Source organism: Homalodisca vitripennis, chromosome 3 (genome assembly GCF_021130785.1).
Source record: "Homalodisca vitripennis isolate AUS2020 chromosome 3, UT_GWSS_2.1, whole genome shotgun sequence".
Taxonomy (NCBI): Eukaryota; Metazoa; Arthropoda; class Insecta; order Hemiptera; family Cicadellidae; genus Homalodisca; species Homalodisca vitripennis.
This window is the reverse complement of record NC_060209.1, coordinates 114,876,173-114,893,654: the sequence shown is the minus strand read 5'-3', so window position 1 is coordinate 114,893,654 and position 17,482 is coordinate 114,876,173. Positions and strand designations below refer to the sequence as shown.

General features: G+C 32.9%; 1 protein-coding gene and 1 long non-coding RNA gene across 2 annotated transcripts in view; one reads left to right on the top strand and one right to left on the bottom strand.

Annotated features, from left to right (window-relative positions):
- Nucleotides 1-560, top strand: part of LOC124357349 (vacuolar protein sorting-associated protein 37A) — a 39,830-nt gene extending 39,270 nt beyond the window's left edge. The window contains exon 8 of the mRNA XM_046809063.1: nt 351-560. Within this exon, the coding sequence (XP_046665019.1) occupies nt 351-425 (75 nt within the window). The 3' untranslated portion in view covers nt 426-560. The remainder of the gene's footprint in view (nt 1-350) is intronic.
- A 9,641-nt stretch (nt 561-10,201) lies between these two features.
- Nucleotides 10,202-16,825, bottom strand: LOC124357348. The gene is made up of 2 exons (XR_006921936.1): nt 16,630-16,825; nt 10,202-12,071 (listed from the first exon to the last, which is right to left on the bottom strand). It is a non-coding gene; the product is annotated as an uncharacterized LOC124357348 (long non-coding RNA).
- Nucleotides 16,826-17,482: the final 657 nt, after the last annotated feature.

Below are 17,482 nucleotides of genomic sequence, written 5' to 3'. Positions count from 1 at the left end.
ATGCTAAATGATCATACTGTACATGATGAAATTGTTTGTTATCAGCATGAATTTTATACTTTTGAGACAGAGTCTGCCTCAATAACTAGTTATTCCAATACTTCGCCAACTTGATAGCTTGCAAACCATTTAACGTAAAGACACCTCCCTTTTACTTTGTTGTTAATATCCGATTGCCAATATCAACCAATGCCAGTGTCACCTCTTTAGCAGATCATCTTTCTCAGCAATGCTCCTGTATATATGAGATGCAACAAAAACATGATTATTGTAATTTTAACTTTAATCACAAATGAGATCAATCAATAAGACTCAGTTTCATCTATCAATTAATTTCTTATGTGTTTCAGCTGAGCTATTGCCGGAAAACTAAAGAAGAAAAGCTAAGCCACCAACTTCAAGAGTTACAAAGAGCTGGTTTTTGACCACATTTTATATTAACATTGTGATTTTAGTTCCTTTTTTGTATATATAATTGTATATAACCATTCCACCCTTCTAGATGTCTGTATTTTATTTGTATGTAATCTTCTATAAATACATATTTCTATATTATGATACATTATATTTATTCATCAATTACAGCTTAAAATTCATTAACCTAATCATAGCATAAATTTGTGACTGATCATGGTATAAAATTCTTTAACATCGTATCAAATGATTGATAATTTTTAACTAGATATATACTGACAATGACAAAATTTTATTTCCTCAATAATATATGTAATTGTTTGAAATATCAATTTGTTATTGTTTGTGATTAGTATTAAAACAATGTCATGAATTTAATAACCAAGTCATGGATAATGAGACGTTTTAGTTGTGCCAAGTTTTCCGGAAATCCCCTATTAATTCCTTTTTACTAATAATAAATAACTGCATAGTTGAATTGTTTACAAATATAAATATAAGATAAAAAAATTAATAAGAAATTTTTATGTATATTTTGAGGAAAAATGTATTATATTTCATATTTTGAGGTAATTTTTTTAATTACTCAATAATATACATTTATCAAGAGTATTTGCAAACAAAGCAGTCCCACATCAAGACTTTACCAAGGTTGTTACACAGAGTTAACAAATTTTAATTCTATTTGAGCTTTACAATTCCTTACATAATTTTAGCCTCTTATAAGTTATGTTGCATTTTTTAATCATAAAACTTGTTTTAGTTTTCTTCTGCGTTGAGCTCCCAGTTACAATGGTAAAAAGCTGTGTTTATCAATATTGAAGCACATAAAAATGTTGAAATTAGTTTTCTGTTGTGTTAAATTCTCAGGCACTATTTGGTATGATTTGGTATATTTAAAAACCTAAAATATGTTCTTTATGGTCACAGCTTTTCAAGATAATATCCCTAAAACTGGAGAAGTAAGAAAATATCTTATTGGTCATTTGTATGTATACATTGGAATGATCAATTTTTTATTTTATTATCTGTCTTCAAAGAAAGTATTGTGTAGGGCTTTAACAAAAAAATGTTTGAAAAGCTACCCCAGCCGAAAACAGATTGCACCTCCTCAAGTCAAATTATACTACTAATGCACAGAATAGTTCGTACACTTATGTGATATTCATATTGATTACCTTGCTCTTCTTTTACAGCCATATATTTATTGTCTATTTTAATGTCAAATGTATTGTCTTGGTTAAAGAAGCACTCATCATTAAAAAGCTAGTTTTAAAATTTCGGGATTTTTCGTCAACTTGAAATAATAAAGAGTAACCTAGGGTTCATAGGAATCAAGTTTTAGCAAATGAAAAGATACATTTTTCCTTACACAGGACCAAATAGTGTTTTTGCTTGTATTCACTGCACTACTCACAGCTTAACTATTTGAATAGAGGTTTTTTTAAACCTATGAAGGACATCATCTTTAATGCAACGAACCACACTAACTTTTCTTGACTAGTGTCAGCCATAATCACATCAAACTTTCCAGTTCCAAGGAGCCAGTTGTGTGCACCAACAAACATGTCAATATTAGGATACAGTCTTTGTGGGAAATACTCAGTATGTAATATTTTCTCTATGGAATTTATAAATGCAGCTCCATAAAAAAATAGATAACACAATATTCTTTATTTGTGAAATTAGCCTTTTTACCAAAGCTTGTAAACTATGATCGAGAAACATATAGTTATTTAATTACTGTGTAAACACTGTAAAGATAACCTATGGAGTACTCTCAATTACACTACAGATCATTTTCAATTTCTTCCTACTTAATCTTTAAAAAATTTAAATATTGATAACTTTTCACTACTCACACATTTTGTCTACAATATTGCATGAAAAAATTTGTTGTTAATTTAAACTTTGTATTGTACGAGGGCTATCCAGAAAGTAGATTACGTTTCGATACAAACAAAAAACAAAGCACATAAAAAGTTATAATATACATTTGTTCAACATGGTTAATCATCATACAAATTTAGTTACTTATCATAGGGGTGAACTAGTTTTGAAATTCCAGCATTATAAAATTCTGCCATTTGGGACTTCAACCAGGTAGTCACACCCTCCCACATTTCCAATTGTTCCAATTCACTATTAACTTTTTTTACCCAAGTCTTGTCTCCGATAATGATTCGATCAGTCAGCGAGTCACCATCTTTTTCGTAAGTGTCGAAAAATGTCAATGAAGCAGCCATACATTGATTTGTATGAGTTTCTGTTAAGATTTTCTGTACCCATCTTGCACAAAATTTATGGTAACCTAACTTCTGCGTAATATGTAACAAACTGCTGGAAATTTGAGGAAAACTTAAGTAAGAGTTCTGTCATTGTGAATCGGCGGTCTTCTTTAGAGACAATTTCATTTCGATCACGATGCTTAGCCGTCCACTTCATTTGGCCATTTTTAATCGTAATGCACCACTGACACACTCCACCTTCAGTAATCACATCGTTCCCATAAACTTCACAAAGTTGGTGATAAATCTTAATGTATTTATTGTGCTTAGCCAACAAAACTGAATTACCGTTCACATTTCATAACTCACAGGATTTTCAATTGCGTCAAACATTTTAAACTGCTATTGTAAAACAATAAGGAGCAACAGTAACCTCTCACTAGCACGGTTGTGGATAGCCACTGAATAGACAGTCGCCCTGACATCAAAATGGCTGCGATAGTCCCAGCCCTTGCGCCTAAAGAGCTAAACGTAATCTACTTTCTGGATAGCCCTTTTTAATGCTGTAGTTGAGTGTTTTGCGAAGTCTCTTCCATCAGTTGCTGAAGAGGAAATCTGATTTCTGTCTGTCTGTAAGCTCAATAACTGTCAACGAGTTGACCTAGAGAGTTGAAATTCAGGGTAAAATTCTATATCTCCTACTAATACATCAGCATTAGAAACAGTATACATTGGTCCATTGAAAGTTTCAAATTCTGTCTGTCAAAAAGTGCCTCTGATTACATTGATCTTATAAAACCATGTTGATAAAGTGTAAAATACAGAATAAACTAATTAGTAACAGAGTATATTTCAAATGTTAATTATATGACGTTTTACTGTAACTTGAAACATGATTAGGTTTGAAATCAAGTTACTTAGTTGAATTATAACTAGTTTGATCATTTTAGCTTAACACTTTAACTGCAGGTCGTCTATACTGAGCGATCTTGAGTACTCCCAGGTTTTCCTCTACGCTGTAAGGTGTCTGCCACAGTCAACATATTAACCTGCAATGTCACCTGTATAGCAAACTTAAGTAAAGTGCGTTTTTACTGTGTTATGTTGGCTGGTATTGAAGTAAACTCAAAGAGAACTGGTAGGTCGAAAGTCAGCTTTTAAAATAAACAGATGTATAATATTATGAAGAATGATCAGCTGAATCATTTCAAAGCTTGAACTTGACTTGTATTTTAAGTTTTATTTTAGTTTACTCAAATGACAAAAAATGTGCTGGACCAGTATGGATCTCATGTATGGAAGATAAAAAGTTTCTGTCCTATTCTCATGTGATAGGATAATACCCTCAAAACAGAGAGATTGCCTGCTGCCACCTGAAAATCAGTAGATGTCATTGGATAGTAACAGTTTTTAATTATTTGCTAGGTTTTGCAGATGAAAGACACTCGGTTCATACCTACTTGTGTATTCAAGGTGTAGAAGGAAATGTTACAACTGATATATATATATATATATATATAGACTGTACAATCAAGAGATATACCCTTAAAACTAATTAATATATTTGAAAATAGTCACTTCAAAGTTTAATCTGATGAGCATTTAGTGGAATCCCTCTCACCAGTTGATGATGAAAGCATATTTCTTTCATAGGAGTACTCTGGATCAGGAGCTTTTGGAGGCTGGAAGGTAGAAGATCCCACAATCTAGAATCCCTTCCTTCTGAGGCTGGGACCTCCCAGAGGTCATTCTTCTATACACCATGAGTTTCCTCCAAAAACCAGAAAATTCCAGAGGGTCAGGATTTCTATAAGCCAGGTGTTTTTGAGACTGAAGGATGTCATTAACATGTTCACGATGTCAACGTTTTCCTTTTTTTTATTTGCCATCGAATTTTTCAATAATAATGGCAAAAAACCGTAGTTGTTTTTTACGTCAAACTTCTAAGTATGACGAGAAAGGTAGGCCTATATAGGCACACAATTTTGCACAAAAACACTTATTTCATTATGTTTTTTCAATTTTTCTCCATCAACCACGAGGGGTACCTAAAAAAATTAATTTATCTTAAAAATTAATCAAACATGTGCCCGACTGGATGCACGATAGTCTGAGGTATTTATTTAAGCATGGGATCAAATGAAACAAACCACAAAGACAGGCAAGCAATAAAAACGTAATAATGAAATTCATAGCAAAGTGTACCCCATTGGGTGCACCACGCACTTTACAAAATCCTGGTGTTTACCCGACTGGGTATACAAAGGCGGTTGTGAAACATCGTGTATAGCCGATGGGGTACACATCGCCGTGAACGTGTTAATAAGGATACTGCTTGGCAGGAATCTCAATGTGGTTTCCGGTGGCTTATGAGTTTGAGAGGTTGGGAGTTCTCATTTTTTAGGAAGTACAAGAGATAAGGAGCTCTGTTAGACCAAAAAGTCCCAAATGCTGTTAACCAGCAATGCTAGATCCTAGCGATCAGAAACCGGAAGCCCTCAGGGCAAGGTTCAGTGCTTGGAATTTTAAACAATCCAGTTTACTTATGAACTACATAGAAATTTACTTTAACTTGTGGGTGAGGCAAAAGATCTTATTTACCATTTTGATTTGTTCTATATGATTTAAAATTTGTAATCATCAAAATTCATTTAGTGTAATACATTTCAAAATATTCCGCAATCAGCTGTGCACCCATCCTGACCTTGGCCCAGGACTGTCTACCACATCTCACTACTATGTGGGTCAGTGTAATTGGGTTACATTTTGTGGAAACGTCAGACACCAGAATGCCTTGTTACCATTTGTGGGTGCTAATTGGCAAGGTGCTGATTGTGGCCCAGAGTAACACCACTTACAGCATAATGTCGGTAGTATTGAGAGAAAATTTGAGAGGATTGATCATATTTCTCTTATGCTACATGGAAGCTTTTCCATAATACATGTTATGTTTTCAAAGGTGGATTTTTTTATATTATGACACTTTTGCATTGATGTAACTGAATGATCATTATAACTATTACTTATAGTATTAAAAAGTTGTATATATCTCAACACAGGTATTTGCAGTTATTAGACATCTCACAACTGAGATTCTACAAGAAGACTTATGTGTTAAAAACAACACATAAAATACTATAATATGTAAATTTAATATTTCTTATAATACTTTCATTTTAAACAACTTTTACATTGCGACATCTATAACATACAGTAGGTTGAAATTAATTATGGAATTATCCTTGATTAGTACCATTAACTTCAAAAAGGCACATCAGGTAATTCTGAATAATTACTGGTTCTATTTCAATTTCTTTCATATTTTTTTATGACGTTCAGATGATTCTTGGAAAATAAGAAGTATAAAAATTGTTACACTCAGAAAGCTATTAATAACATTTCCAAGCAATAGAAAGGTTCAGAGTTATCCTTGGCATGCAGGAAACATGTACTACAGGATACATGTACTACATGTTTTGACAGTTCATGTCGTACATAAATCAATACCACCACCACTATTTATATACCATTTCAAACAGAAAGGATTGCTGATTTCAATGGTGATATTTGTTTTACTGATTTGACAACAGTGACACCACAGAAAATAAATCTTCATCAAGCCATTTTGAAAATTAGTAATATATCATGGGTATGGTTTATTATAATGGTGGTTTATAGCTTTGTTTTAGGCTATACTACGCTAAATGTTTGTATATTTTGGAAATATTTAGTGTAAAAATTATATTATGTTTTGTTAATTTTTTAATACAATCGTACCCATAGTAACAAATTTAGCCATTTATGTACCATTTGTGGTTTTTACAATATATATAATTATCCTCCATGAGAACCCGGATAGTATTATATATTTTCTGAAACTAGATAAAGTGAAGAATAAAATGGCTATCTCAGATTCTAATATTTATATTATCACACTTTATCAGAGCAGTCCCACCAATCTTTTAAAAGATATTAGTGTAGCTTTTTTATAGTTTATGCATGTTTTTATACCATAATTATCTCCATATTTTCCTGAAAAAATAATGTCTACATATATGTTTACATACAGGTTTATATTAAAAATGTATTTTGTTACAAAATGTTTAATGTACAGGTACAAAACACACAAAAATGGCCTGCCATATGATGAAAAAATGATTGCCAGTTCGAGGGTTATTTCATTGATAATGTACCCATCGATGGAGTGCTAACATGGTCTGAGCTTGAATTTAGTTATATCTCGAGGAGGGTTTTTCTTTTTTTACCAGCAGTGTGGGTAAAAACACCAGCAAAGCTAGAATTGACAGCCAGGGGCTTTTTTTAATCTGTATTTTCTCGTGAAAAAACCTTCTACTTAATCTGATCACAAGAAATTTCTGATCACAAATTTCTCTGGCTATCAGTGCGGACTTCAGTGGCGCCACCCTGCACTACTGGCAGAAAAATAAAAAGATCCCTCCAGATAGTATCTAAAAATCAAGCTTAAGTCACGTGAGCGCTTCAACCTCTCTTCAGGTTGGACAAGATAAAAAAAATTATGGTTGCCTGTAAAGTCGGTTTTACGGGCGAAGATTTTACGTGACAACGTCTTTTTCTCGGTAGAATATTTATTGATATGAATATTATTAAATTGCACAATAGGAACAAGGAATTGAATGAAAATAAGAATTGCACAAATTTTAACTATAGAAATATATTTTGTTTACTAAAACATTGTACATAATTTGAAAATAATTAAAATTTGTTATTGTAAATGGTAAAGTTGAATAAAACATTTACTAAAATTGGAATTATTTTGAAATTCTTGCTAAACACAGTTAAATTCTAACTCCGCGCGTGGTGATTGGTCGGTTTAGTTCGTTTGTTTGGTCGCACTGTTATGACAGGTTAGAGGTTATAATTTGTTATTTTAAATGTTTGACTAGCAATACGCGCTGTTTCTTCTCAATCGACTGAATTACGATTGATTGCAGAGTGATTTAAACTAATAATTTACTTAACACTATCAACATTTGTCAATAGTATGACATAACCTATAAACTCAGTGTCTCAACTTTTGTGTCAATCTAACAATTAATCAATCAATCATAGTTTACGATAATGAAATATCAGTGTACAATTATTTACCTTTATTGTTGTAGTTGTTGTAAATGACGAATCTAAGCACTCCACATTTTCACGAATAAACATAGTTATCTGCTTTATCCCGTGCGGCGGACCCACTGGACGGGCATCGTAACGTTACCGGGCGTTACACTTTTTCATGAGTGACTCCGAGCCGCAACCTAATTTAAGACGTTGTCACGTCAAAAGCGGTATGGTGTTAACCTTCACTCAACAATGTTCATAATGGCTTTTCTGACACTTTGTATATATTATTTCCTTGTCATAATAAAAAAAGAAATTTAAAAGTTGAAATTTAGAAATTTTGTAACGTAATAATTACTCAGAATTACAGCATGTTAAGGTGTATACAGTGATAATTGTGTATACAGTATTATATTGTCTATGGTTTCACCATACAGAATGCTAAAAAAACTATCTGCATCAGATAAGTACTACATCATATTTACAAGATCTTCAATGATGTTAATATTAAAGGTTAAACACAGTTGAATACAAATACACAGCTTTGTGTTTAATCAAAACTATATGTTAAATATAGGACAAGAAGCTGAGAAACCTCTCATTGCACTTAGTCCTATAGCGCTTTCTTCTGGAGTGACAGGATATTCTGGAGGGGTAAGGTTAGGGACCACCTCCTGTCGAGATCCTATGAGGAGGGATAGGAGTCATTACCTCAGTTATGTCACTCTGGATGAAGGGGAGACTAGCTATGTTCTAGCCTCTTCCAGTCAAAGTGAGTAGAGGAAATTGATCCTCAATGTTTAGTTTAGCAACAGCCTTAACATTAAGCGAATTCCACTCACTCCAACAGTCATACTCTACAGTACACTGATGTAACGATCAACTATTTTGCCCCAATATCTTGACATGTGATGCTCCTGGACCTCCATCCATTTAACTGAATGTTCTTTTTTAACTTTTTCTTTACCACCTACTTCATTTGATTTTTTAAACATATAATAGTTCTCCTTGCACAATTATTGTAATTTATTGCTCATATTTGTGTTATAATATTCCTTTTTTTGTTTTATTAGTGGTATCGAGATCTTATTTCATCTCAAAAGTTTGAAAACTTGTAATTATTGAGCTCTAACCAAAAATTGGGAATATTTTTTTTCTGGAAACATGATAAAATTCTTGCCATATTTTTGAAAACTAGCCTTCATAATTGGCTGAATTGTATCATATTAAACTGGTTATTATTATCACCTTTATATACACAATAAATCCTTTACACATGACAGATTTCATTTTAAACTATTCAAGTTGTTTTTAGAAATCCTTGCATTTCAAAAAACTAAAAAAAAACCGATAAATTTAACACAAAAAAATAAAGATAACATTTTTATATTTATCAAGAAAATCTATATGTGAAGAAAATGTACATCAAGAGCGACACACAGTGGAGAGCCTTGTGTAATCTGAACAAGTGAACATCTGTTGACAGAAGATTGCTCTCCCTAACAAGGCTGAAATATTTCAAGATTTTAATTGTCTTAACAATGTTTCGAAACAGACTGAACAGGAAAACTTAGATGAAACCCAAGTCCATCCAGCAAGATTCAATTATTTTACTGTGTTTTCCAACTGCAGGAAATTAAATATTTATCACAAAAACAAGAAAGTTGTTTTCAAAAATGAATCAATAATTATTTTTAAGCAAACTAGTTCATTATTTAAATTTCTATAATTGGGAAAACAATCTTGACCTATGATAGCTCTGGCGATGTTAGTGTTTTTATTATACAGTAGATGCAGGAAAAATATTTATATGTACTACTTGTATTTAAGTCAATTAAGAAAATAATTATTTTATAATTACATTTAGTCAATTATTTAAATGTACAAATAATTCCCATGCTGTCCATATCCATTTTGCAAGATATCACATATCCCAAAACATATATATATATATATATATATATATATATATATATATATATATATATATTGTGTTTGTGTTTAAATTATATCTGTTCAAGATGTCTCTTTTAGGATGGTTTTAAGAAAAGAGACCAAAATTACAATATTTTAGAAACCCTAATAGAAACTTGATGAAGGTATTGGTCAGTTTTATTGATTTAGGTAAAAAATCAGAACTTTCCAGCTGATGTATTTTAGAACAGAGCCAAAGCTGTAGCCACAATATTGCTGCCGGGAAGTGAGCTAACTTAGTCACAACACACCAGCTAGTGACTGACCTTGCCCCTTGTATTGGAGCCGGCCTGTTGCTCTTATGTAAGATGCAATGAGACACTATCAAGGCTCTCCACTCTAAAACACACACTTTACCTCACTTCTGCTCTTTCATATTTCTTATCACTTTATTTCATACTGAACCGAGGTTTAACTAGCACTTTTTCAGTGTATTTTACTTCTTGAAGCTATATTTTATATTATTTTTTTTAGGATTTCAGCAAATTTCACAATGGTTTTCATCAAATCCTAAATAATTTATTGATTATTTTGTTGTGTAATAACAATACTACTACAAACTACTACAACTCAACCTTGCTTGTTTCCACAGCTTAATAAAGCCAGAGCTGTGTTCTTTGTGTAACCTAATCAACCTTAGTATGCTCATTGTTTCTTGGACTTAGACCTTGTAAATTATTTTATTGAAAACATTTCTATGAAAATGTCCATGACCCTTACTTAACATTTTAAAACCAAACCATTTTTCTCAGATTGACCAGAGTCATGTAAACAAAAACTCAATTTCCTAGATTTCACTTGAAATACTTGTTCTTCTTGGCTTGCATAATATCCTATTACAATCGAAAGGTCAAAATGTTCAATGTCATAGTTCTCACAGAAATTAACTTCCATGTGTGTGATCCTTAAAAAGCAATTGTACAAAAATAAAAACAATGAATATTTCAGCAAATGTGTTGAATTGTTGATCAGTGTCACTCAACTCAACTGTAAGTTGTGGAATGCCCACATGTGTGCTAACATTTTGCCCTGTATGCACATACCCATACAATAGATCCTTAAAAGTGTTAAAACACACTCCCATCAACTAGTACCTATCGGAATTATTTCATTTAATTATAAGGTAACCAAATTAAAATAAATAGTTACAGATATTAAGAATTATATTTAGTAGAGATATAGTATTGACATTTTTTAATCAGAGGCAGTGTATATAGTTTTAATATCACAGATTGTTATCATTAACAAATTATACATATAACAGGCAAGCAGCTCTTTCACATTCACCAACGTGACATTGACATTGATACCAATGGTTATAAATATTAAAATAAGTGTTATACACGTCCATCAACAGGCTGACTAGTTACAGCCCTTTCCTCACAGATAATTAAGATTACCTATTTGTGTAAGTAAATTAAATATCTTTTACTGTTTATAGAATTCTTAGTAATAAGAGATAAACAATAACTTATAATGTTATTTCTTAACTGTACACACAAATATTAAAAGTAACTTAATGATGTTTCGTAGACACTTTTGGGAACTACATTTGGAAGATGGAGGAAATATTATACAAGCAGCTTGTTTCATAAATATGTTAATAAAACTTTCTTGATAATGTCCTCCCTTCTTCTATTTTATCATTATATTTCACAGTACTGTAACATGCCCATGTTGCCTGTTAAGATCGAGGTTTTTCATAAGTCCCAATGCTGTTATAACATTGTATTGTTAACACATTCATTCAATTTTTTTCTATTTAACATTATATTTCACATTACTATGTAAGTAACATTTAACAGTAACATTTTAACTCTTAAGTTCGAGGTTTTTTTTAAGTTCCAGCTTTGTTTTAACTTTGTATAGCAAACACATTCATTCATCAGTATATTACTTGGCTGTTCTTTTTCTAACTAATTTATCTAACTAACTGACTAACAAATAGTACCACTATTTGGAGAACTCTACATTACATAACATACATAAGTACATGTTAGTTTTTGCGCATAGATAGCAAACATAACTACTGTACATTTCAAAAAATTATTCTGAGTTAACTTTAGTACTCTACAAGTTAAGTCACTAACAAAGTGATCAATTGAAGTTATTTTAATATAGTTTCAATTATAACTAAGGTGGAGCTCGTATCATGTAAGGAAGCACTTCATTATGAACTCACAATTGTCAGGTCTGTCAATTCACCTCGTGATGAAGTCACAGTAGAGAGCATGAGTGTCTATGTCAAAAACCAGGGGAGCCAACACGATGATGAATATCTCCATGGTGGAGAAGACGACCAGTCCACAGACAACTGTGATAAAGATAAACCCTCCTTCCATCTCAAATCCACTGTGCACATCAAATCTGTAAGAGAGGGAAATTTATTTATCAGTTATCAGGACCATGTTGTATTATAATCATCGAAAGATATAACAATAAAACAGTTAAACATTCTATTGTAACAATGGCTTAAAACAACAAACCAATGCAACATAGTATCAAACAGAACAGTAGGTTTTGAAACAGGTAACTCACAGATAGACGGAGTGACTGCTATTTTACATTTTGATCCTAAAACCATGAGAACTCATCTTAATACCAAGAGGAAACTAGTACGAGTTTCAAAATTTTATGACTTTCCTTTCAACTGTTAAACTGAGACAGGCAGATGGTTAGAAAGACGAACTGCCCTTTAACCTTTATTTAGACCTTAAAATCAATAGGGTTCTTCCTTGGACCAAAAGGAACCAATGCACTAAGTGTCAAGTCTGTAAAACCTTTCTATAAAGAGGTATCACACAGACAGGTGGACAACGATACGATTTTCTATCAGAAGGCTCTGTCCTGTCCAGAACATTTTGTTTTGTTTTAGGTTACCATGATTATTTTATTTTTTTCTATCCTGGGAAACCTCACTGACGTAGCCAGCGAGGGGTCCAGACCCCCCACCAAATTTTCAATTTTATGAAATTACTTTGTTAGTAAACAATATTATTTTTTTAAATAATTCAGTAGTACCGAAATTTACTGCTGAAAGATCGTTTTCAACAAAGAAACGGGTCAAGAACTTTTTAAGGAACAAAATGGGGCCTTATTCACTGTCCACTACGGGAAAATATCAGTTGTCTGGGCCCCACAAAATATTTTCCTGGCTACGTTCTTGGGGAACCTCATACTTGTATAACGCTGCTAAAAATACAATTCTTATTTGTAAGTACTCTTGATAGAAGTATTTAAATTTAAATGATATAATGTTTACTAATAACTAGCAGTTATTATGCACATAATTTCTTTCTGTAAAATAGGAATATTGTGTACATTTTCTTTTTAAATGAAATCTAAACACACTAGAGATAAGTGATAGTCACTGAAAGATGAAATTAAATTAAATGAAAAATGTCTTTGTTGAAGAGGCAGAGTTAGGGCTGTCAACCCTCTCTACCACTTAACCTCATATTGTACAGAAAATTAACAATTTATTGAACACTAACATTGTATACTTATAATATAATTCTTAATGAGAGATAAAGAAAGGTAACAGTATATAAGAGAAAATAAAAAGAACAAAAATACATTTAACCACTCACACATTGTTTAACCTCACACACACTGCAAGCACCACCACCCATCACCCCTCAGTCTCCCCAGCAGCGAGTTCCTGACCCTCAACCCGAAGCATGCACAACCATCAATACATCTAATATCAACAGGGAAAGCGTTCGAAAGCGGCAAACCTAAACAGTAAATGACCTATTAAAAATTGTTGATCTATGAGTTGGAATTGATAGTAAAGTGACTCCCTTTTTGTATGTCGTTCACTAATATCAGAGACAAAATTGATGTGAAATCCTTGACATCAAAGAATCTTCTGGTCCATTTCAGATTAAGTTTAAAGAGCAGTATTTTGGGGTTCTAAAGTCAGAGACTGAAACAGTTTTTATGAGTACCTGTGAAATAACTTGAATTTCTACACATAGCATGGCTATGGTGGGAAGGCTTGATTCAATGTGAATCGACCCAATTATTCTTATTCTGAATTATTTAAGTTCCATTTCACATTCTGCTTAGTGCAGCGTCTGAAATCTAACACTGGTGCAGACGATTCCTGGAATCTGGAGTCATGTCCGTCTGAAGAGATCCAATTGTGCACCTGATGAGACAGTGAGACTACCTCTTTATCTAGAATATAAGGGATATCTGCTGGGTAACCAAACTGAGCTCCTCTGTAGCCTCTCTGATGTTGAAGAATACAATGAGTTCGTTTTCACCATTTTTGTCACGGACTTTTTTTGGATCTCTTCAGACAAACGTGAACTCCAGATTCCAGGAGTCAGTATGTCCCAATGTCAGGTTTCAGATGCTGCACTAAGTAGACGCTAAAATGAGCTTAACTCAATATTGACAACTGGAATATTTCTTTCATTGAATTTTGCTCCAATGATTTGAGTAACAATTGAACTATTATAGGCCAATGTGGAGATATCCTAAAGTTCTTCAATTTTCAGTTAATACACTTATAATTGAATAAATTATTGGGCTCTAAATAATTCTGAAACAGAAGTAGTCACTGCATTTATTTCAGTGTTTATGCTTTTAAGAGCTTTAGACATTATGCAAAATTACCGATAAAATTGTCTCTAAAGAAGATTAAAGAAGACCGCCGATTCACAAACAAATTACAGTCTGTGCAGTGGGGGCACACACACTCCATAGTGGAACTGCAGGAGAGTGTGACTAACTGGTTGAAGTCTGAGGCAGTAGGATTTTATAAAGCTTAACCCATGAGAGGTCCCCTTGTTAGATGGCACCTAACAAACATAGTTGGCCTGATGGAAATTTTGTATTAAATTATATATCCTTCTGATACTTCTCAAGTTCCTCACTGACTATATGACACCTTATTTTCTGTGGAACACAGTATAATTCATCCAGAGCCTGTCTGTGGAGGGAGGGGAAATCCCATCATGCCCGCTTTGTGAGTTGGTATCTTGACACAGAACCTATTGCGTTAGTGCAGTTGTTAGACAGCATCTATGCATGTTAACTAATCCCGTTTGTGTTTTGTGTTAGTGCACGCATGATAGTGTCAACACAATGTTTAGTTCGATATCGTTATTTGAGTATGTGTGTTTGTAACAAACATTATCGTTGGCTATCCATTTTATTTATTATAATTTAAATGGTCAATCATTCGTATAGCATTATTCTTAGTAGTATTGAAAAGGTTGAAGGAGATATTTCTCCCATTTATGGTAGTGACAAAGAATTTAATTATTCGTAAGAACATTCCACACAATACGGACACTAAACAGCTGGTGAAGGAAACAGGATTTTTCCGGACATTTGCCATTGTTCAATGATACAAAAAAATCAAAAATATATTTAAAAAAATATCACTGAATGATGGCAAATGTCCATAAAAATCCTGTTTCCTTCAAAGTTGTTCCATCGTCAAACACAAACTTCAATCAAAGGAAAGTGATAGGAAGCCAGGAAACTCAACTCCAACCTTTACAACCCAGGTGTTTTTACTGCCCTGTTAGGAAAAACAGATTTAGACCGTTCAAGTGTTCAGTTTGTTGAAGGTCTTCCAGCAAGGGGATCCAAGAGGTCTGGACCCCCAAATTTTCAGTAAATAACAAGTAAATACATTTTTAGTAAACCATTATTATTATTATTTAAATAATTCATTATTATTACTGACATGAACTGCTGAAAGATACTAAACAAAGAAACGGGTCTAGAATTTTTTAAGAAAAAAAATGGGGCCTTACTCACTGTCCCCTACCTCATCTACATAATTTGTACATACTGTAAATAATGAACACTACTAATAGTCGTTAATCTGGTATAATAGTGATAAAACAAATCAAATTTTTAAGATTGATAAATCTCTTATATAAACTGACACCAACTAGGCATTTAAGGTGTTGCTTTCTTTAAAAAGTAATACCGAAAGATTATCACTTTGTTGTAAAATGACATACACAAGCTTTTCACTGTTTTAAGTATTAATTTCCGTTTTAGAACAGGTATACTCTCTGAATCGTCATTGGTCTTGAACCTGTGTGTGCCTGTTCATAATTGTTAATTGCTTGAAACGTCTCAAAAGCTCAAAATTTTATGGAATTGTCATATATTTAATAGACATAACCAAATAACACTAACACATAATGATGACATAACACTTTTTGATATAACATTTTCTATTTTATATCAGCTTAACATGTTAAATTACTAAAAAAGGTATTTACATAAGATCTTAAAATGTTGTGACAGTTAATGCAACTCGTTTACATAAAAAATATACCATCTGCGTGAAAATAAGCAATGTTTGTTTATATATAAACAATTATTAGACATAATTTGACAATTATATATCAGACAAAATTACTGAAAAAGATTATATATTTGAAAAGCACAGGAAACTATTGTAATTTCATTGTGTAAATAAATGAATTTCAGTTTTGTTTTAACAATTTTTTCATCCAATAACAAAACTCTCAGTGATATATCTACTGGATATTTATGAGATGAATAGCAGCTTAACCATCTGATTGTGACACAGGACGGGAAGGAGGTCCAGAGGAGTATGAGAAGTGAGGACACAGGATTAAAAATCCTTTAATATGCACCTTAAAGGTCAGAAGAATATGATTTCCAAAGGGAAGAGGCTGGAATATTTGGTATATTAGGTGTGGGATTGCCTGCGTCCGAATAATTATACATTTATTGTCATGGCTATTTATCTTGTAGAGAAAAATTTCAACATATAAATAATTCAAAACAATAAAAACTACCCAAATAATAAGACAATATTATACACAAGAGTACAACGCAAGACTTAGTCTACACTCAACAGAAACACATTCTTTAGGAACATTCACATGCGTAACAGATAATTTTATTATAAAATACTGACCGATAATTCCACCTAGAAGAGAGCTAGTCGAGGTCCAACAAGAGAGGAGCGAGCGCCACCAGAAGAATCTCCAGGGAGGAAACCAGGACTAGGCTACCGATAACCGAGTACGGCAGACACCCGGCATCCATGGCGGACCGCGCGCTACTGACACTGGAGACATCTATCCGGCTCGGGCGAGTCCACCGGTGGCCAGTGCTGAATCACATTAATAGCGCGATACTACCTGTTAACTGTCGCCCTGTCGTTTATCGTGTTATCTGAACACAGGCTTTCACGTTGCAGTACAGTAATGGCATCTGATTACTGGTGTAGATCTGTCTGTAGTGCTACGAAGAGAAATGCTAAAATGAACTTTTTTATTAAACAATCAAGAGAATATTTGGAGGGACAGTAAATTCTTCCGAAGAATAGGGCCATCCATATAACTGGAATTCGAACCTCGATTTCGGTTATGGCTCTAACAATGTGTAGGTTAATTAATTGTGTATTAGAGAGTAATTAATTCTTCATGACTATTACTATTGTTATGATTTTTTATAAATTTCCTATTTTTGCTTACACGTAAGCAAACGTAAGCACTTTTCTACAATGAATAGAAGAATTGAAAGAGATAGCGAAAGCGTTCCTGGAGGACACCACTTTCACACAAGTGTGAAGCACCAGCAGTGAGAGTGCCGCGTGACTGGATACTTTCTTCACGTCTGTAACCAATTGATTTAATGCAAATATATATTAGGTTAGTTTAATTATTGTCGTGTTTTCGTAATTGCCAATATTCTCTTTATACTATTGGCAACTCATATTGAGAAGCATAGCCTAAGCTCTCCTCAGCCCTCCTTGTCGAAGGTGT